Raw genomic sequence first — 22,259 nt, 5'->3', positions numbered from 1 at the left:
ATACCTGTGGACATAGGAGAAATCACTTTATCAACGGTAAGTTCTTAGCATAACGTCTATTTTGTTTGGTGCGGCAGGAGCCATAAGTTTTCTTATTTTATTTTTATAGTATTACTAATTTTTTTGAGTGATCTTTCTAAAAAAGCATCTTATACGCACCATAGAGTCGCTCCAACAACTCCCCGCCGGATGGCGACAACGCTTACCCACGTGTACAAGTGAGGCAGGCACAGGTTCTGGTAAACCTTCATGGGCTACTTTGCACAGACATTATCCAATGTAGCTATTCCCTATTAACCCATACATGCAACATTCATTCTGAGGTTTATACACCTAGGGAATTGTCAGCCTCTCAAAACAGCAGGCTGAAAGGCTGGTGGTAAGTAAATCACATAGACATGATACAACATCTTCACAGTCTACACATGTTTTAGATGAGGATTCGTTGGAGGATGAGGACTCATTGCACTTCGGAAGGTCTGGACATACCTGACATACCTGAGCTAATTAGTTCTATGTAAGCCATTCCATCTTTAGAAAAGGCAGCGGAGCCTGTGTTAAAAACTATAAAAACTAAGACAACTGTGTTTAAACATCCCAAAACAGCTGATGGAAATTTTGGGTTACGCCCAGTAGGAAGTTAGAATTCCAAGAAATGGAATTCCAATTATCCTCGTCCAGTTAGCGACTGTTTAAAAAAAAAAAAAAAAAGAGGTGGCTTCCAAAGTAGATTCGCAGGTCTTAGATTGGTCCGAAAATCTACATTACTTTTGTTTTCAACATCAATAAAAAATGTCACGGGGGGTGTGGCCTGACTGGAAAGGCAGCAGAAAGCAGGATAAAGGAGCACCTGCTTATATAGGTCCTTTCTGCCTTTTACAGCTGTCATACGGGTTCTTCAAGGCCCTTTCTTTTCTTGTCCCTCTGTGTGTTTTGACACCCCGGTGTGTAGGTTGCGGCCTACACCCGCATCCGAAGCTGCGGACTGAAGTTGTGCAGTGATCCCACCACAGACTGGACCTCAGCGAGGTAGCGCTGCTACTCACCATGGGCTGTGTGCCCTGTCCACTCTTGTGCCTAGCCGTGCTGATGGAGTCGTGTGGAGAGGCTGACTGGGGATCAGCAGGGACTGCGGCGGGAGACACAGAGCGGAGCTGCTTTCCCGGCATCTGATGCGGTGCATACTACGGGGATTGGTGGCCTCAGCAGGGACATGTCAGGTTAGTCAGCTCACCCGCCTGCAGCCTGCCTTCTCCTACTGTCCGGCCGTTGAAGCCCTGAGTCGTGGCACCGGGGAATACATGGAGCACTTGCCTGTCATCACTTCAGCAGTGTCCCGGCATCTCCCCCTCTCCTCCTAACCCATGATGCTATGGGGGAATCTGGCGGAGCTGTGAATTATAGAGGACATACACGTGGGGTTCCTACGCAGCCAGATACGCTACCCTGTGCCACTGTATCCTAGTACCCTCTCCTCTCCTGCCTTATTACTGACCTGGTTCACCCACCCAGTTTTTTTTTATTTGGACTTCCCTGCCAGAAGTGGCCATCTTGAAAACTGGCAATTTAGCCACATGCCCTCCTGAAACCAGCCGCTTCTCTGGGAGCTACAGACACTGACAGCCCATGATCAGTGCCCTTCACTACAGCCTCAGTGATTTCCGGCAGGGACTTCTGCCGCTGCGGCAATACCTGGGCAGTAAGTGGTCCCCTGAGCTGCTTTTATTATTATTATTGCCTGGCCTCCACTCCTGCTCTGTCGGCTCCCTCTGGTGGCAGACTGTGCTGACTACATCCTCCATACTGTTTGCTGCTGGGTTTTTTTTTACTCCTGCTCCGCTCAATCACCGTAAGATCCAATTAGAGCTTTTGGGGGGCATCAGTATAGTTACGACGTAACAATCCAGGTGTCCAGGACAGTAGCAGGCTCCAGTTGCTGGCTCCTATAAATTACTTTACCGCTCAAGGATGGCATCTTCTTGCTATTACCCATAAACAACTGACCTCACAATGTTTCTGTAACCGATGGCCACTGGGGTCTATGCTCACTGATGTCTCCCTATTTCCACAGTTCAATACTTCATATGTTGCTACTGGCCTCCTGACCTTGTTCTCTAATCTCCGTAATGTTATGCTGAAGAATGGGCAGAGCTGGAAAATCATCTCATAAGAAAGCTAAACCTCGTCCTCAACAGGAAACCTCTCAAACTGACTTGAAACCTTTTCTTCTTCCTAATCAACTAACATTGAGCCCCAGTCCTGATCATTCAGAATCTTCTCCCATCCCGTCTTCTCCTCCAAGCCTCCCATGATGGCTTAAACCCATTGTTTAAACTGGTTGTTTAAACCGATGGCAAGCCAGGTGGGCTCTCTTCTTCTCTCGGTTCTCCTTTAAACTCTTTAACCGCCCAGGAACCTTATATCAAAGAGCAGATGAACTTTCTCGTTCTTTTCAAACGGATGATTAACTCAACTCCTCTGAGAAACCGTTTATTCTGAATCCAGCTTCATTTGCTTCAACTCGTACTGTTCCTCTACCTCTTCCAGGGAGAACTTTTGTAGCACAAAAATTTTGCAGGAAATTGCTTAAGTGGGCTCATTCTTCATTTTTATGGGTCATGCCGGTGGTCTTAAGACTCTCAAGTTCATTCAGCGATTCTACCGGTGGCCTCATCTTAAAACGGATGTCTTTGAATTTGTAGCAGCCTGTTCGAAGTGTGTTCAACATAAAAGTCCACAAGCATCTCACTCAGGTCTTCTTCATCCACTTCCAACACCTCAAAAGCCTTGGACTCACATCTCTATGGATTTCATAACCGATTTGCCAGTCTCCACAGGAAATAACACCATTTGGGTCATTGTGGAATGGTTTTCGAAAATGGCTCACTTCATACCCCTCACCAGTCTTCCCTCTGCTCCTCAGCTATCCCTCCTCAGCTATCCAAATAGTTTTTCTCATAGATTTTTCATTTGCATGGCCTTCCACAGGAAATAGTTTCTGATCAGGTGTCAGGAATCTGCATTTTCCATCGCATCACTGCTGTGGAACTACAGGTACCAGCAGTTCAGTTCTGTTCCAGTCTTCAGTCTCCTGCAGCCCACAGCTCTCCGTGCTCCACCTAACCAGTTCAGTTCAGTTCTGTTCCAGTTCTAGTTTTCAGTCCTCTGCAGCCTGGAATGCTTCAGCTAACTCACAGCTGATCTGGACACCTAATCCAGCTAGTATCTCTGCCTGCAGTTTGTGTCCAATCACTTCTGGGCAGGAGGTATAACTTCCAGTTTGTGGCTCTCTCACATTGCCTTGGACAACACGTCACATCCCGTGAACAGGTGGCTCCTGTTTGCAATCCTCTGTCTTCAGAGATTTCCTTGTGTGTTAGACCTGTGGAACAACAGGTCCCAGCCGTTCCAGGTTCCAGCAGTTCCGGTGTTCCTGTGGAACTACAAGTTCCAGCAATCACTCCAGCTCTCCTGCTACATTCGGTGTGTCAAGTCTCCAGTGGTTCCCTGTGTTCCAGTCTCCAGTGGTTCCCTGTGTTCCAGCCTCCAGTGGTTCCCTGTGTTCCAGCCTCCAGTGGTTCCCTGTGTTCCGGTCTCCAGATCCCCTGTGTTCCTGGATATTCTCCTGTACCTGTTACTTCCGTGGAACTACAAGTACCAGCACCAGCAATACCTTTCTGGCTTCACACCTTCTACATCTGCAGTGTGCTCCAGCCTACAGCAGTAGAGACTCCCTCTCCAGGTGCATTCCGTCATCTCACCTGTGATTCAGCCTGCATGCTGATTGTGCACTTCCAACAGCACAGTGAACATTACCATCCAGTCTCCTGCATTTCTACCAGGTTTGCTACCATCATTTCACCTCTGCTGGCTCCACGTTTTAATTACTCTGGTTCCATTTCTGCATTACAAACTCTGCCATAGACTTTCAGTTTCAAACCATACTATTCCATTGCCATTACCATTGCCGTTACCATTGTCATTTCCATTGCATTCGTTTGTTTACTTTCTGCTGCATTATTATCTGGACTTTTCTGTTATTAATAAATCTACATTGTGCACATGCGCAGAAACCCAGTACTGCCTCCTCACTTCATTCTTCCATCCTACCTCCACTGACCCACTAGCGCCCCCTCCGGGGACACAAACCAGACCGAACCTGACATCAGGGTCCTCAATTCGTCGCCAAGCTCTGGAAAGCTCTCAGCTCTGTCCTAGGAATCAAGTTGAACTTCTCTTCAGCCTACCATCCCCAGACTGACAGACAGACTGAAAGAGTCGACCAAGATCTGGAAACTTTCTTACGGATGTTCATGTCCCCTGCTCAGGAAGACTGGATGGATTACCTCCCATTTGCTGAGTTTGCATACTATAACCTATATCATTCTTCTACCAATTCCACTCCTTTCTTCATTACCTATAGTTTTCATCCATGAGTTCCTTCCTTCTAATCTCTAACATCTCTTGAGGTTCCTGCTGGTGAATCCACTCTTCATCAGTTCACTAAGATTTGGAGACAAATTCATAAGGCGCTACTAAAGACTTCCCAGAAATAAAAGACCTGCGCTGATCGGAAACGTAGGGCTGTTCCTAGTCTCAAAGTAGGAGATCGTGTTTGGATATCCACCAGAAACCTCAGACTCAAAGTTCCTACAAAAAGTTTGCTCCAAGATTCATCGGTCCGTATCCTATTAAGAGTGTTGAATCCTGTTTCTTACAAGGTGAAACTGCCTTCCTATTTGAAAATTCCCAATGCCTTTCACATTTCTCTGCTAAAGTCTCCTATACTAAATCATTTTCGGGCAGCTTTCCCTTAACCTCCTAAGGTTCAAGCTGCTCAAAATGAGGAATTCGAGGTTCATAAGTTTCTTGACTTCCGCAAGAGTTGGGGTCATCTCCAGTGTCTCATAGATTGGAGGGGATATGGTCCGGAGGAAAGATATTGGGTGGCTGCAGAGGATGGTCATGCTCCAAGACTGAGTTGTGCCTTTCATGCCAAGAATCCCACTAAGCAGCGTGGGTGTTCGGAGACCACCCTAAAAAGGGGGGTACTGTGAGCATCTGTAGTCTTACCACCGGTTCTGGTCCCTGCGGCCTTCCTCTTAGCTGGCTGGTGTCGCTGCAATGGATAGGAACTACAGCAGCAAGGTCCTCCGGTGTGGCTGCCGGGTGTCTGGTGTCCAGGGTCCGGGTCCTGGTGAGCGGAGTATGGCAGCCGGAGGTGTCTGTTTCCAAGTGTCCTGTTGCTGGAGTGCAGCGTCTGGGAGGCTGAGGCCAGAGGTAGTGGCTGTGTGCTGGTTCCACATGTGTCCTCTGTGCAGGGAGCCACCATGTTGGAGACCAATCCAAGACAATAGGTATCCTATTTCACGTCCAGCCAATCCGGTACAGGCTTCACTTATAAAAAGGGGTTGATGCTTAGCTATGTTGCCTGTGCTTCAAGTTACTTGCTGCTGTAAGGTGCTCTGAACTCTGTGCTCCCAGGTTAACCCCTGGTATCCTAGTTCTGTTGTTTCCACCTAGTGGTCAGTTCTGTTATTGCAGTCCTTTGCTCCCAGTCCACCTGCTCTTATGATTTAACCACTGGGCCCTCTATCTGGTAGAGGGTCTCCATTTGCTGATGGTGCTCACAGTGATCCTCTCTTCAGCATTGTTTAAAAATCACAAGTAATCTCCATTCCATGTTCTTCAGCATTGTTTACAAATCACAAGTCACTTCTTCATTCAGTATTCTTCAGCATTGTTTTCAAGTCATGAACCTTTCGTCTTTCATAATTCACTCAGACTCCTCTCCTAGTCATTGTGTATGATTGAGGTCTCAAAACTGAATTCCTCTTTCTTCAGTGTATCATTCTCGGTCATTGACCTCATTGCCTACATCTTCGGGGCTAAGGCTTCAATCCATGAGTAAGAACTACATTCAGCCACCTTGTTTCCTTCCTTTGCCAATAGCTGCTCCCTCAGTCAATTATCAGTCGTCAGATCCCCAACTCAAGCCAAGTGCGACATGGAAGAAGGGGAATTCCTGGTTTCTCCGGATATTAAGGATGCGTATCTTCACAACCCAATATGGCCACCTCTTCAGGCTTACCTCAGGTTTGCACTGCAGGACAGTCACTACCAGGTCCAGGCCTTGCCTTTCGGTCTCTCAACGGCATTGAGGGTGTTATCAGGGGTGATGGCAGAGATGTTGCTACAACTCCGCAAGCAGGACGTGAACATCGTTCTATACTTGGATGATCTCCTCATAATGGCTATATTCAGAGCACCGTTGATGGAAAAGATCAGCCTTCCAACACTCACGGATCATGGGTGTATTCTCAATCTGCAGAAATCCCACCTAGAACCTACACAGAGGCTTCAGTTCCTGGTAATGATAGTGGACACGGTGTCTCAGAAGGTGTTCCTTCCTATGGACAAGGCAAAGATAATTCAGATGATGGTACGTTCCATTTTGAAGCTGGACAAAATCTCAGTACATCTTTGCATACGCTTACTGGGAAAGATTATGGCCTCCTACGATGAAATTCGGTACAGAAGATTTCATGCATAACCATTCTAGCTAGATCTGCTGAACAAATGGTCTGGATCACATCTGCACATGCGCCAGATGATATGCCTTTCACCAAATGCCAGGATTTCCCTCTAATTGTGGTTGCTGATCTTCCTCCTGGAGGGTCGACACTTCGGAATTCAGAATTGGATTCTGTTGACAATGGATGCAAGCCTCCATGGTTGGGGTGCAGTGACCCTAAGGGCTCAGTTCCAATGAAGGTGGTCTGATCAAGAGGTTTCCCTTCCGATAAAAGTTTTAGAACTCAGGGCGATTTACAATGCCCTCCTGCTGACCTCTTTATATCCTTCAGTATCAAGCCATACAGGTATGGTCGGAAAATGCACTAACTTTGGCGTACATAAACCAACAAGGAGGTCCAAACAGCAGAGCTGCAATGAGGGAGGTGTCAGATACTCCTCTGGGTGGAGCGGAATCCCAAGGCCATTTCTGCCATATTAATTCTGGGAGTAGACAATTGGTGAGCAGACTTCCTCAGTAGACACTATCTGCACCTGGGGGAATGGGGCCTCTACCCGCAAGTGTTTCAGCAGATATTTCATCGGTGGGGCTACCCGCAAATCGACTTGTTGGTTTCTCAGCTCACCAAGAAGCTTCTGCATTACTGTTCTGGGATCCACATTTTGCAGCAGTGGACACTCTGGTGACACCGTGGATTTACTAGTTGGTGTACTTGTTCCCTCCAGTTCCTCTAATTCCAAGAGTTCTCAAAGGACTTAAAGGGACAGGGTTCAGGCAATTCTGATTGCCCCAGACTGGCCCCGCAGGGCCTGGTATGTATACATTCTAGCCTTATTACTCGTAGGCCCCTGGCCTCTGCCAATTCAGGATGATAGTCTTACGCAAGAGCCGTTCGTCTATCCAGACTTACCACGGCTACGTTTGATGCAATGGAAGTATATTGTGAGGATTTTCGCCAGGAAAGAGATTCCGAGGCAAGGTTATCTCGACTATGCTCCAAGCCGGCCAGATGGTCGCATCGAAACATTACCATCACATATGGAAGAAATGTCTCTCTTGGTGTGAGGGTCAACAGTATTCTGCTGTGGATTTTCATCTGAGACATTTCTTGCACTTCCTGCAGGCTGTTGTGGATGTGGGCCTACGTTTAGGCTCCATAAAAGTTCAATTTTCAGCATTGTCTTTTTCTTCCTGGAAACAATTGGCTGTTCTCCCAGTGGTCCAGATGTTCTTGACAGGTGTTCTTCATATTCGACCACCCTTTGTGCCTTCCACAGTGCTGTGAGTTCTCAATTTGGTTCTGGCCTTTCTCCAGTCAGTTTGCTTGAACCTTTCCACAAGGTGGACATGGAGTATTTGACATGGCAGGCTATCATGTTGTTGGCCTTGGCCTCAGTGAGGATTGTTTTGGAATTAGGGGCCTTATCATGTAAGAGTCCTTATTTGGTGTTTCATGAGGATAGAGTGGTGCTTAAAACTCGCTAGACATTCTTGCCTAAGGTGGTGTCGGCATTTCATATCAATTGGCCGATGGTGGTTCTGGTTGTCACTGACACGTCTGTTACACCAATGTCCTTAGACGTGTTTCGGGCTTTGGAGATTTATGTCAGCTCTTTTCAGAAAATCAGACTCGCTTTTTGTTCTCTATGATGCCTCAAAGATTGGTTGTCCTGCTTCAAAGCAGTCTATTTTGTGTTGGATCAGGCTTACGATCCAACAGGCTCACTCTTCGGTGGCTTTGCCGCTGCCGAGGTCTGTTCAGGCCCACTCCACACGGTCAGTGGTTTCTTCTTAGGTGGCTGCCCGGTGGTGTCTCGGCTTTGCAGTTATGCTGGACAGCTACTTGGTTGGGTTCGAACATGCTGTAAAGTTTTAAAGGTTTAATACCTTTGCTATTGAGCACCTTCAGTTTGGTCAATCAATTTTGATGGGGTCTCAGCACTCTCCCACCCGGTTTGGAGTTTTGGAACTTCCCCATGGTACGAAGACCATCCCAGTATCCTATTGGACATTAGTGAAAATAGGATTTTAATACCTACCAGTAAATCCTTTTCTCATAGTCCATAGGGGATACTGGGTGCCCGCCTCTGTGCTTTGATATTTTCCAGCAAGAGTTGTTCTTGTGTGTTGTAGTTTGGGTCTGCTTTTGCTGTCCCTATTTTCAAGTTGTGGTTAGAGTTCCTATCCTCTTGTTATGTTGTGTGCTGATTCGTTCTCTCACCACTTTCTTGTCTCTTCCTCCTTTCAAAGTATGTCCATCTCCTCGGGCACAGTTTTGCTAGACTGAGTCTACAGGAGGGGCATAGTGGGGAGGAGCCAGTACACGCTGAAGTTTTAAAGTGCCAGGCTCCAGTGGACCCCATCTATACCCCATGGTACTAAGACAATCCCAGTATCCCCTACGGACTACGAGAAAAGGATTTACTGTTGGGTATTAAAATACTTTTTTTTCAGTATAGTAGGGCCATCCTCTGTTGAAGGTATCACTGCGAAGGCGCTGTGTCCCATTACAATAACCTTAGTAGGAAAGCCCCATTTGTATTGTACATTTCCTTGGGTGGAATAGACGCCTTTTGGCCAGCGTCACAGGAGAAATATCTGGAAATATCTACAGATTATCCAGGCACTCAGCTGTGGATGAGGAAGGCAAAGCAGCCTGGTTGGACTTTGGGAGTCTATGGATCCTATCAATAAGAAGGTCAGCGGCAGAAGCCTTTGGTAAAAGTTTCTGAAAAGAGGACCGTGGCATTATCATAAAACTCAGCATTTGTAACAGAATCCGGAACGCCCATTATTCTGATATTATTTCTCCAAGACCTGTCTTCTAAATCAATGACTTTATCACGAATAGAGACCATGGCCAGTATTTACTAAAAATCCGAGTTTGTCCGATTTGTGTTTGTTCCCAATCCGGGAATTCACTAAGCACAAATCTCGGCAGTGTTTGGACTATTCGTAATGGTTTGAATGACAACGTTCAGAAATACGAATGAATAGACCATCGGTCAAACGTGGGTGTTATTTCATAGAATACGGGAATTCACTATTCATTCGTATTTGGGTGTTAGTCTCTGAGGGCTCAAGTGCGTGTCTATTTTTTTTCCAAATCATTAAAAAAATGCAGCAAAAAAATAGACCTGCTTTTTCCAGTCAAATATGGGAAAGGGTGTGTTTAGTGTAAAAACAGAAAAAAAATTGCGTGGGGTCCCCCTCCTAAGCATAACCAGCCTCGGGCTCTTTGAGCCGGTCCTGGTTGACAACATATGTGGAAAAAAATGACAGGAGGGCTGATAGCCAAGTGTAAAATAAAAGAATATTGTTTTTTGCACAAGAACTACAAGTCCCTGCAAGCCTCCCCCGCAAGCTGGTACTTGGAGAACCACAAGTACCAGCATGCGGGGGTTAAACGGGCCCGCTAGTACCTATAGTTCTTCTGCAAAAAAATACCCAAATAAAAACAGGACACACACACCTTGAAAGTACAACTTTATTACATACATTCCGACACAAACATACTTACCTATGTTCACATGCCGACTCGGCCCATGTCTCGATGGAGATTCCAGGGTACCTGAAAATAAAATTATACTCACCTAAATCCTGTGTGTCGTGTCCTTTTGTAATAATCCAGGTACTTGGCAAAACAAAAAAACGGAAACCCGACCACGCACTGAAAGGGGTCCCATGTTTACACATGGGACCCCTTTCCCTGACTGCCAGGACCCCCCCCGACTCCTGTCAAAGAGGGTCCCTTCAGCCAATCATAGAGCGCCACGTCGTGGCACTCTCCTGATTGGCTGTGTGCTCCTGTAGTGTCTGTGAGGCAGCACACGGCAGAGAAACAATGTAGCGCCTATGCGCTCCATTGTATCCAATGGTGGGAACTTTGCGGTCAGCGGTGAGGTTACTTTCGGTCAACCGCTGACCGCAAAGTTCCCACATTATATCTCTGCCGTGTACTGCCTGACAGACACTACAGGAGCACACAGCTAATCAGGAGAGTGCCACGACACACTGTTAAAGTCGAAAAATATCATAATGCATATGTCTTGTACTAACCCCATGCACATGCCCGCTGCTCGTGCACTCAGTCCGCCGTACGTGCACATATCCGCAATTTGCGTAAGATCGCTCCGGCGCATGATATGAGTATTTACGGCGGAGTTTGTGAGCGTGTAGCTTGTTATTAGAACACAGCATAGGGTATTTTGTAGATATGGTTCCCCTAGACCATGTCAGCGAGTATTATTAGTTTAAACAGTTCCTGGACAGAGAGATTCACCTTTGCATGATAGGAAGGGTCAGATAAAGGTTGGAAGGTGATGTCTAGTGTCCAGCTGTGGGGTATTTTGAGGGTAACATTCCGGTGTTAGTTAGAGAAAGATCGCTTGCTCCTGCGTATAGTTATGTACAAAAGTAGATTAACTGTAATTACTGTAAATTACATATGCGGCGGGAATCCAGAGGATACCACCCACAAGAGCAGTTGGAAGAGACATCGACTACCTTTTCAAATCCACCTATGACCTTTGCTGTAATGTAGAGACACATCTCTGTGTCCAATGAACAATGAGATTACAGTGACCATTATATTGTGTATGCATGTTGTGTATAAAAGGACCATTGTTGCCTGGCCGGTCAGAAGACTCTGAACGCTCTCTACCTGATGAGCGGAGGACCGAGTTCGGGTTGCGCTTGCGAATACTCTCACGTACGTACATTCTCTGTAGCCATTATTCTGTTTAGATTTATTTGTTAGTCTGTAGTGTATAACTTGTATTGTTTTACTTTTTTTGGAATCAATCCTCGGAGACCTTAGAACCCTGTGGTTTCAACAACAAACGGTGTTGTGTTTTCACTTTCCTGCCTGGGCTTTAAAGTAGATTAACCTGTTTATGGTGTATAAGCATTGTTAAGGTGTACGCACTGCGTGTACTTTATACCGCCAGCGCTACTTAAGGTTTAAAGGTATTACATCGTTGCAGTACTTTGCTGCTAAGGTTTAAATTATAAGCATATCATTACATTGTATCATTAACAAGGTTTAAAGGTTATCAATTGTGTGTGCGCTCACTGTGTGTACTCCATACACTCAGCGCAGCGTGCGTACGCCAAGTGCGTACCACGTGCAGGACTCTGTACACAAATAGCATACAAAGTGCATAGCACATGCACGTAGTCTAGCGGCCATAGCGGCTCAACTGTAATAGTGTACAAAGGGGTATAGCTTTGCGGTCTAAGATAATACCGGCATTATCAACACACACACACACACACAAAATGTCAGACACAGTTTCCCCCAGTAAAACAACAAAAAGGCTGCGCTTAGAGATGAATTGTCATAACAACTAATAAAATTTATTGTACTTAAAATCTGTCAGTTAAGACAATTAAAATGCGTGTACATTAGTTAAGATAACCTCTGATCATATTGTTAACAACACATGAGCCTGTTCCAAATTGGCCGTGAGACCCTGTATATTTGAAACCAAATGGATCCTGGGGCTATAGCATAGTCCCTGGGCTGGAAAATATGTCCCAACGCTGGAGGATTGGCAGTTCCAAAAAGATGCAAGATTTATGGAAAGTCCTCACCAGTATTGCGTGTGGATGAATAAAGTCCAGTCCTTAATTGTGGATATGGTTCCAATAAAGCGGTCTGTAGGGTCCACGGTGGTCCAAGCTGAGGTGATGGGCTGTAGTAGGTTGATCAGAGGGCTCACACCTGACGCGTTTCACAGCTTATCTGCTGCTTTCTCAAAGGTGCTTTGAGAAAGCAGCAGATAAGCTGTGAAACGCGTCAACCTACTACATTAATAATTCATCTCTAAGCGCAGCCTTTTTGTTGTTTTATTGGTTTGCTATTCTATATTGGTGTAACTGACCTACCCAGGCAGCTGCTGTACACACGTTTAATTGGAATCACACTCGCAGCGCCCTTTCCAACCTAGGTTGGCTTGTTCCACATTTTTTACAGTTTCCCCCAGAGTACCTTCAGAGAGTCACAGAGTATAAGGAGCCAGCCACACAGCGCCCCTGTAGGCAGTTATTATGATAAAAGCCCGGCGCCTACTGACCTTAATATGGATGGCAGCGCTCCCTGTCAGTGTCCTAGTTCCTATGATCTGCAGGGAGAAAATGGCGCTGGTGAGTGCTGGATCCGCTCTGAGAGGAAGCCCCGCCCCTTGTAATGGCGCCCGGCTTCCCACACTAATTGTTTATACTGACCTGATGATTTTAATGCTAACAGGAGCACCCTCAGGAGCTCAGTGTCCTGTCAGCGGAGAGAGAACTCTTCAGGAAGTTGGTTCCTATTCCCAACCCCCCCTAAGTCCCACGAAGCAGGGAGGCTGTTGCCAGCAGCCTTCCTGTAACCTAACTCTAGAAAATAAAAAACAAAAAAACTCCTAGGAGCTCCCCTAGCTGTGACCGGCTCCTCCGGGCACATTTTCTAAACTGAGTCTGGTAGGAGGGGCATAGAGGGAGGAGCCAGCCCACACTATTAAACTCTTAAAGTGCCAGTGGCTCCCAAAGGGCCTGTCTATACCCCAAATGGACCCCAGCATCCTCTAGGACGTAAGAGAAAGTAGAGTATAACCTAGCAGATGATGATTACAGGGTATTATATGGTGTATTGCATGTAAAGTACCTTGTTCCACACCTACTCTGCTGTAGCAATATACGTTATATAAGGGTGAGTAACACATGTACAGGCCTACCAGCGTATGAGCACACACATAAAGGAATGCTACCTTACCAATGCTTCCAGGAGTAACGTTAGGAGACTTTTCTCTGATCCATCAGCTCATATGACTGATATTATTGTTCATCTAGAATCTCCAATTCATACGATATGTTCCCCATCCATTGTTTTACATTGGTGCTGACATAGGACTTGGCGAGTGACTACATCTCCATTTATACTTCATGGTTAGTTACCAGTACAAGAGAGAGATATATCGAAGTCTTATTATAATATTACATTTGTTATTGTGAGTGTTCTCAGGAGGGTGGACACAATGATAGTCTGAGACACAATATTATAAAGCCTTCAGTAAAAGTTATGTTTTATTATACACACACATTTACAATTAAGTGTCCCAGAGAGTCGTCTTCTCCTATTGTTTGCAAGATTAATATTGTTACAGAAAATGTCACATTTCCATAATGTATTTTATTTCCAGCAGATGGACACAAAAGCAGGAATATCTCAGAAGGACATCTAATGTTATCCCCGGATTGTGAAATAAAAGATAATGACAGTAGACAGGATTCTCCAGGAGATAACCCCATTACCCCAATTATACATCCAGCTCTATCAGCTGATCCCCCTGATCCTGGGGAATGTTCTCCTGATCACTCTGATATTGGTGCATCTGTTACGGCTCTAACAGTAGATACAGTGTTTCCCTGTTCTATAGATGCCAAATGTTTTACACAGAACACAAAGCCTATTAACCCACACACAGGTAAGGTAGGTGAAAGGCCACTGATATGTCTGGAGTGTGAGAAATGTTTTACATACAAATCAGATCTTGTTATACATCAGAGAAGTCACACAGGTGAGAAGGCATTTCCATGTTCTGAGTGTGGGAAATGTTTTGCACGGAAATCACGTCTTGTTAGACATCAGAGAAGTCACACAGGTGAGAAGCCGTTTCCATGTTCTGAGTGTGGGAAATGTTTTGCACAGAAATCAGATCTTGTTAAACATCAGAGAAGTCACACAGGTGAGAAGCCATTTCCATGTTCTGAGTGTGGGAAATGTTTTACACGGAAATCAGATATTGTTATACATCATAGAACTCACACAGGTGAGAGGCCATTTCCATGTTCTGAGTGTGGGAAATGTTTTACACAGAAATCATATCTTGTTATACATCATCGTACTCACACAGGTGAGAAGCCATTTCCATGTTCTGAGTGTGGGATATGTTTTGCACACATATCAAATCTTGTTATGCATGAGAGAAGTCACACACGTGAGAAGCCATTTTCTTGCTCTGAGTGCAGGAAAAGTTTTACCTGGAAATCCCTACTTGTTATACATCAGAGAAGTCACACAGGTGAAAAGCCTTTTCCATGTTCTGAGTGTGGGAAATGTTTTGCAAACAAATCAGATCTTGTTAAACATCAGAGAAGTCACACAGGTGAGAAGCCATTTCCATGTTCTGAGTGTGGGAAATGTTTTGCACAAAAATCAGATCTTGTTAAACATAACAGAAGTCACACAGGTGAGAAGCCATTTCCATGTTCTGAGTGTGGGAAATGTTTTACACAGAAATCACAACTTGTTACACATCAGCAAAGTCACACAGGTGAGAAGCCATTTCCATGTTCTGAGTGTGGGAAATGTTTTGCACACAAATCAGATCTTGGTAGACATAACAGAAGTCACACAGGTGAGAGGCCATTTCCATGTTCTGAGTGTGGGAAATGTTTTACACGAAAATCACATCTTGTTGGACATCAGCGCAGTCACACAGGTGAGAGGCCATTTCTATACTCCGAGAAATAAATCATCTCTTTTTGCACACTATAGACATCACTCAGGTGAGGAACCATTTTATTCTTCTGGAGTATACTCATCATTGCCATGCATTGTTCTTCAAGGTTCTTATCCTATCTCCTATGCTTTTTGCAATATACATGCTACCGCAGGGTGAAATAATCAGCTGTCATGCCCTCATCTACCACTGCTATGCAGATGACCTGTCTCTTGCTCCAGGTACTGAGAACCTAGTACCAATCCTAAATGGTTGTCTAGCTGAGCTCCAGGTGTGGGTGATGCCAGTTGGCTGTGACTCAGTCCTGGTGAAACAGGTCTTTATGGTAGAATCTCACCAACAAAGGGCAGGGCTACAGCTCAGCTTTGCAAACCAACCAGAATTACGCTTGGGGGTTCAGAGTTACAAAATGCTGATCATGGGGGTGATTCCGAGTTGTTCGCTTGCTAGCTGATTGTAGCAGCATTGCACACGCTAGGCCGCCGTCCTCTGCGAGTGTATCTTCGTTTAACAGAATTGTGAACGAAAGATTAGCAGAATAGCGAATAGAAAATTCTTAGCAGTTTCTAAATAGCTCCAGATTTACTCCTACACTGCGATCAGCTCAGGCCGTTTCGTTCCTGGTTTGACGTCACAAACACGCCCTGCGTTCGGCCAGCCACTCCCCCTTTTCTCCAGACACTCCCGCGTTTTATCCTGGCACGCCTGCGTTTTTCTGCACACTTCCAGGAAACGGTAATTTTTCGGCCAGAAACACCCACTTCCTGTCACTCCCACTCCGATCACTTCAACTATGGAAATTCTTCGTTCTGCCATGAGTAAATCTACAAAGTTTTGAGCTAATATACTTAGCGCTCTGCATACCATGCGCATTTTCGCATTAATCGCTCCGTTGCGAAAATCAGCAACGAGCGAACAACTCAGAAATTACCCCCCATATGCGAAATCTTGGTGTCCTGGATGGTGTTGTCACACTTAGACATCAGGTATCAGCCACAATCATTTCCTCATCTGAGGAACATAGCCAGACTCCAGCACTTATTTCCCTCAGAAGATCTACCTACCGTCATACATGTACTTGTATCATCATGCATAGACTACTGCAATGTCCTCTACCTGGGTCTCCAAGCAATAGAATTGCACCGGTTGTAGCTTGTACAGAATGCAGCAGCCAGGCTGTTACCTAACCAGCCCGTTCCTGTCACATAACACCCATTCTCTGCTCCCTTCACCGGCTGCCTGTAAGATGGTGACTCTATTACATAATCTTACTGACTCTCCCAGCCCTACATGACCAGGGTCCATGGTACCAGAAGCAGCTTCTGCCTCCTTACTGCCCTGCTTTCTTACTTCCATCTGCAGATGAAGGACTGTTACCAGCAGTACCAAGAATCCCCAAGCAGTGCTGAGATGTCAGGGGGGAGACAGGGTGGTGGCACTAGTGCTGTAGTAGGGGCTGCCAGAGGCAGTGTCTGTGGGTAATATTGTCCCCAAGCAGTGCTAAGGTGTCAGAGGGTAGACGGGGTAGTTGCAGTAGTGGGGGAGGACAGGGTGGGTGGCAGTAGTGTGGGGAGACAGGGCGGGTGGCAGTAGCGGAAAGAGAGGGTGGATGGCCGCAGTGCAGTACCAGGGGCTGCTGGAGACAGTAAAGAGGTGTATGGGTCCCGCACAGAACCAGTTGATAATTAGACTTAATGATGATTATGCTTCCTTATGTCTAATTAATCCCTTGTATGTGTTACTGTTATTTGCTGTGTCAGCCTTTATGTGTGTTCTGTGTAATAATCCTGAAAGTAGTGCTGCTACCGATCTCATATCATTTGTAGTAACTTGGAAAAGATGAGATATGATGTGCACTCTGGAAGCTTATAGGGGGTTAATCAGAGATGAACACAGATGTGACATCATGCAGCCCCTGGAAAATGGTCCCGGCCCACCCACGTTCACCCCTCAGGGATGCTGCCACAATGTGTGTGTCTCTGCGGCCTCTACACGTGCATTTTGTCACCACCGGCAAACCGCTGCGGGCCACTATTGCGGTTGGGTCTGAATGACCCCCATAGTGTTTTGGATCTCCTGATATGTAGCTGTTTTACTTACCTGCAATACTATAATGTAACTTGAATTGTTTCTGTGATTTAAACGATATTTTATCCATGTTGTGCAGAGTAAAGTATTTTTTAAGTTTAAAATATAGAGAAAAATCTGTGTATTAAAGATATGAAATAAAGTTTTTTTTTAAAACAAAAGATTTCTGTTGAGTCTTTTTATGTGTCTGTGTATTATCTTATTTCCAAATAATTGTTGCTATGGTGACAGAAACAATTTCCTGTTAATGTGTCATTTGCATTGTTACTTTTGTGTCCAGCGGGTGGGCTCGGAAATGTTATCCTTTTCCTCACAACCCAAGTTGCTGGAGAAAATGAAGAAGGAGCTGTTGACGGGTCACGTTCCGCTTGAGCTGACAATTTTCTCACCAGCAGGTCTTTCCACCTCTGCAGACTTGTGTCCGGAGAGACAGATACAATGTAGGCTTTAAACCTAGGACCGAGCACGGTAGCCAAAATGTAGTGCTCTGATTTCAACAGATTGACCACCCTTGAATCCTGGCAAAGCGAATGAAGGGCTCCATCCACAAGTATTTCCAGGGAAGACGCTAAGTCTGAGGGACTATGCACAGGCCCAAATGATAATTGTTTTATGATCCTTCTATGTATGAACCAAGCGATAGAGGGAATAATCCAAAACTGTTAATACCAAAGATTAGCTAATCTGGTTGGAGGTGCGCCATTAAGCAAATTGCAATGACTGGTTAGGGGGTTTAGAAAAAAACGCTAGTGGTCTTATATCTAAAGAAGCCTTAATGTGTGGCGCACTCTTTTTTCTTTATGTTTCATGAATAAATTAAAACATAACTTTATTTTTATTTATGAAAGATTTTTCAATAGACATGACAAAAGGCAATTGATTGTCAGCCTGGAAAGACAAAAAATTAATGAAAGATATAAAATAATTTATATACCAGCAATACCTATGTATGGGTATATGGGTAGAGCAATAACTGATATAAGCAAGTGAAATATAAAAGGGATTTAAACACACGTTTTATTTATCAAATTTATGAGATCCTTTCACAACTGGAGCACTTAGGTTGTATGCAGTAGTAACCCTCTGCAGGGGGCACTTAGGTTGTATGCAGTAGTAACGCTCTGTAGGGAGCACTTAGGTTGTATGCAGTAGTAATGCTCTGTAGGGAGCACTTTGGTTGTATGCAGTAGTAACGCTCTGCAGGGAGCAGCTTTAAAAGAGTATTTTTCTGAGATCACAATCCCGTTGTGAAAGGATCTCATAAATTTGATAAATAAAACCTGTGTTTAAATTCCTTTTATATTTCACTTGCTTATATCAATTATTGCTCTACCCATATACCCATACATAGGTAGTGCTGGTATATAAATTATTTTATATCTTTCATTAATTCTTTGTCTTTCCTGGCTGACAATCAATTGCCTTATGTCATGCCTATTGAAAAATCTATCTTAAATACAAATAATAAAAGTTAGGTTTTCATTTATTCATGAAACAAAAAAGAGTGCGCCACACATTAAGGCTTCTTTAGATATAAACCCTTCTTCCATAAGTCCCATATACTTAATGGAATCGCTCCATCTTAGCGCCTCCTTTAATTTCTCCAGCTGCTTCGCAAAAGCCTGATGAGGGGAATGACCTGACTCAAACTGGCAGAGTCTGAACTGACTTCACGTGTGGCAAATTTGAAGGGTTTGAGAAACTTGCAAAACACAGAAATCATTCTCCATTGCGCTTGAGTCAGGTGCATTCCCCCTCCTTTGCCTGTATCATAGGTGGATGTGTTGGTTTGAATGGCATTTTGCTGCTCCTCCATCCTCCGAAGCATATAGAATGTTGAATTCCCCCTCTTGCTTCAGCTGATGGCAGGGCATGTTCAGGAGTGTTTGCTGGTGCTCCAGTCTTCAGCACGTGGTGGCTGAATGTCGAAAGTGGCCCGTAATTTTTCGGGCCACCAACAGCATCTCGTACACGCCCCTGTCGTTTTCAAAAAAATTCTGCACCACCAAATTAATTGTATGTGCAAAACATGGGGCGTGCTGGAATTTGCCCAGATGTAATGCACGCACAATATTGGCGGCGTTGTCAGATATCACAAATCCCCAGGAGATTCTAAGTGGGGTAAGCCATTGTGCGATGATGTCCCTCTGTTTCCGTAAGAGGTTGTCGGTGGAGTGCCTCTTATGGAAACTGGTGATACACAGCGTAACCTGCCTAGGAGCGAGTTGGCGTTTGTGAGATGATGCTGCTGGTGCCGACGCTGTTGTTGCTGTGGGAGGCAATACATCTACTCAGTGGGCTGTCACAGTCATGTAGTCCTTAGTCTGCCCTAGTATACATGTCCGTGGTTAAGTGGACATTAGGTACAACCTCATTTTTCAGGACACTGAGGACACTTTTCTTAATGTCCCTGTACAGTCCGGGAATCACTTTCCTAGTGAAGTGGAATGTAGATGGGATTTGGTATCAGGGACACAGAATGTCATCAGCTGTCTAAATCCCACTGCACTAATGGAGGATACCGGACGCACGTTTACCACCAGCATAGTTGTTATGGCCTCAGTTATCCGCTTTACAGCAGGGTGACTGCTGTCATATTTCATCTTCCTCACAAAGGACTGTTGGACAGTCAATTGCTTAGTTGAAGTGGTACAAGTGGTCTTCTGACTTCCCCTCTGGGATGACGATCGACTCCCAAAAGCAACAACAGCTGCGGCGGCAGCAGCAGTAGGTGTACCACTCAAGGATCCCCCAGAGGAATCCCAGATCGGAGAGGACTCGTCAGTCATGCCAGTGACATGGCCTGCAGGACTACTGATGTTCCTGACTGAGGAGGAAATTGACATTGAGGGAGTTGGTGGTGTGGCTTGCAGGAGCTTGGGTACTACAGGAAGAAGGGATTTAGGTGTCAGTGGACTGCTTACGCTCTTGCCCAAAGTTTCTGAACTTGACAATGACTTCTGATGAATGTGCTGCAGGTGACGTATCAGGGAGGATGTCTCTAGGTGGTGAACATCCTTACCCCGACTTATTACAGATTGACAAAGGCAACATATGGCTTGACACCTGTTGTCCACATTTGTGGAGAAATAATTTGACACCGAAGAGGTGGCTTTCTTGTATTTTTCCCAGGCATGTCAATGTGCTTTCTCAGCCCATGGACAACAACTGTCTCCACTGGTGCCTTATTCAAACCAACCACATCTCCATCAGAATCCTTATAATAAACTTCCTCCTCAGTGCCAGCTACACCAATATCCTGCTCATCCTGGTGTACGTCTACAGTGACATCCTCAATCTCAGCAACTGGACTGGTGGTGCTCCTCCCAGCACTTGCAGGGGGCATGCAAATGGTGGTAGTATCCTCTTTCCATACAGTCTTGGGAAGGTCAGGCCTAGACATCGCAACCGCGGACACACTTGGACCCTCCTTGGGTATTTGCGATATCTCTGAACGCACAGATGTGTTTTCCTGTGCTTTAACAAGCTTAATTTTATTCGAGAGGCTGGAGGGCTTCCAGCCTCATGAGAAGCTGAGCCACCAGTCATGAACATAGGCCAAGGCCTTAGCCTTACCTTGCCACTTCGTGTCGTGAATGGCATATTGCAAATTTTGCCAATTTTACGTTTCTCGTCAGATCATGTTTTTATTCTTCTGATTATTAATTTTTGCTTCTTGGATTTTACACGCCATCTATAACATTGGGCATCTGCCTTAGCAGATTAAGTTGATGGAATTAAATCGGCAATGTCATGACTGGTGGCAGCAGCAGCAGCTTCAGCACTGGGAACTGCAAGTGGTTCCTGATCTTGCACAATTTTTTCCTCCAAATTGTTCTCCATTTCACAGGACAGCACCCTTTATTATTACAGCACACAGAACAGTGCCCCTTTATTTTCACAGCACCCCTGTATACTTACAGCATAGAAAGGCAGTGTAATGTTATTTGACCAGCAACACCCCTATATTTTACAGCATACAGAAGTGTGCTTTTAATTTTACCCACTGCACCCCTGAATTTTTATGACATACAGGGCCAGTGTAATGTTATTTGAACATCAACACCCCTACATTTTACATTATACAGGAGCAGTGTGCTTTTAATTTTTAACTACACCCCTGAATTTTTACAACATACAGGACCGGTGTATTGTTATTTGAACAGCAACACCCCTATATTTTACAGCATACAGCAGTGTGCTTTTAATTTTTAAAAACTGCACCCCTGAAGTTTAACAACATACATAGCCAGCAGCACCCCTATATTTTACAGCATACAGCAGTGTGATTTAAATTTTTAACAACTGTACCGCTTAATTTTATAGCATACAGGGCCAGTGTAATGTTATTTGAACAGCAGCACCCCTATATTTTCCAGCATACAGGAGGACAGTGCCCTTACACCCTGTATACACAGTGACAGCCAGGACAGCAACAGCCATGTACAGCTGCAGCACATGAAACACCAGTGACAGCCAGAACAGCACTCCTAACACAGCACAGGTACACCACAGTGTTAGGCCAGGACGCTGTGCGCACTAAGCCGCTGGTCCCTTGGCAACGGGGATGCCACAGGCAGGCCGCGTTCCCCGTTGCCATATAATTAATTATCACCTGTCAGTGTGTGGTTGTGCAGCAGGGCAGCTGCACGACATTATCAAATTAGGTTCACTGCAGTGATTGGTGCAGATACCTGTTATATTCTCCCTCAGTGCCTTACACTGACGCCGGTGATAGCTTCTTGTGAGCTGTTCCTGCTCTGGAGAATTCCCTGTTCGGTGTTCTGTGATCTGGTCTACCTGGTTCCAGTGGTCCTGTGTCCTGGTGTTCAGAAGTCTTTCGTTGGAGTCCTTCCAGTCCTCCAGTCAGTAGAAACCAGTGTCTGTGATGTTGGGGTTCTCGTGCACCTGCGGTAGTTCCCCCCCCGGTGTTGTGAGTAGCGGCCGTAGTATTTTCATTATGCTTGTTGCTGGTGCTTTTGTGGATATTTTCCACCCTAGCTGTCCTCCCTGGTACACGAAGGTGCCGCGTAGGGTGTGGACAGAGTTACCTTTGTTCTCTTTTTCCATTGGCGGCCGTGCCACACATACATTTCTTTTGAGTTCTGTAGTAGCCCCTAGCTCTGTGT

At 45.3% G+C, this 22,259-nt stretch overlaps 1 protein-coding gene across 1 annotated transcript in view; it reads left to right on the top strand.

The window, feature by feature from the left end:
- LOC134984639 (uncharacterized) overlaps window positions 1–22,259 on the top strand; it is a 452,661-nt gene that overhangs the window by 280,085 nt on the left and 150,317 nt on the right. The window contains exon 12 of the mRNA XM_063950183.1: window positions 13,720–15,028. Coding sequence (XP_063806253.1) covers window positions 13,720–15,028 — 1,309 coding nt within the window. The remainder of the gene's footprint in view (window positions 1–13,719; window positions 15,029–22,259) is intronic.

Source organism: Pseudophryne corroboree, assembly GCF_028390025.1.
Source record: "Pseudophryne corroboree isolate aPseCor3 chromosome 3 unlocalized genomic scaffold, aPseCor3.hap2 SUPER_3_unloc_7, whole genome shotgun sequence".
NCBI lineage: Eukaryota > Metazoa > Chordata > Amphibia > Anura > Myobatrachidae > Pseudophryne > Pseudophryne corroboree.
The sequence above is the reverse complement of the archived record's forward strand: the minus strand, read 5'-3'. Positions and strand labels throughout refer to the sequence as shown.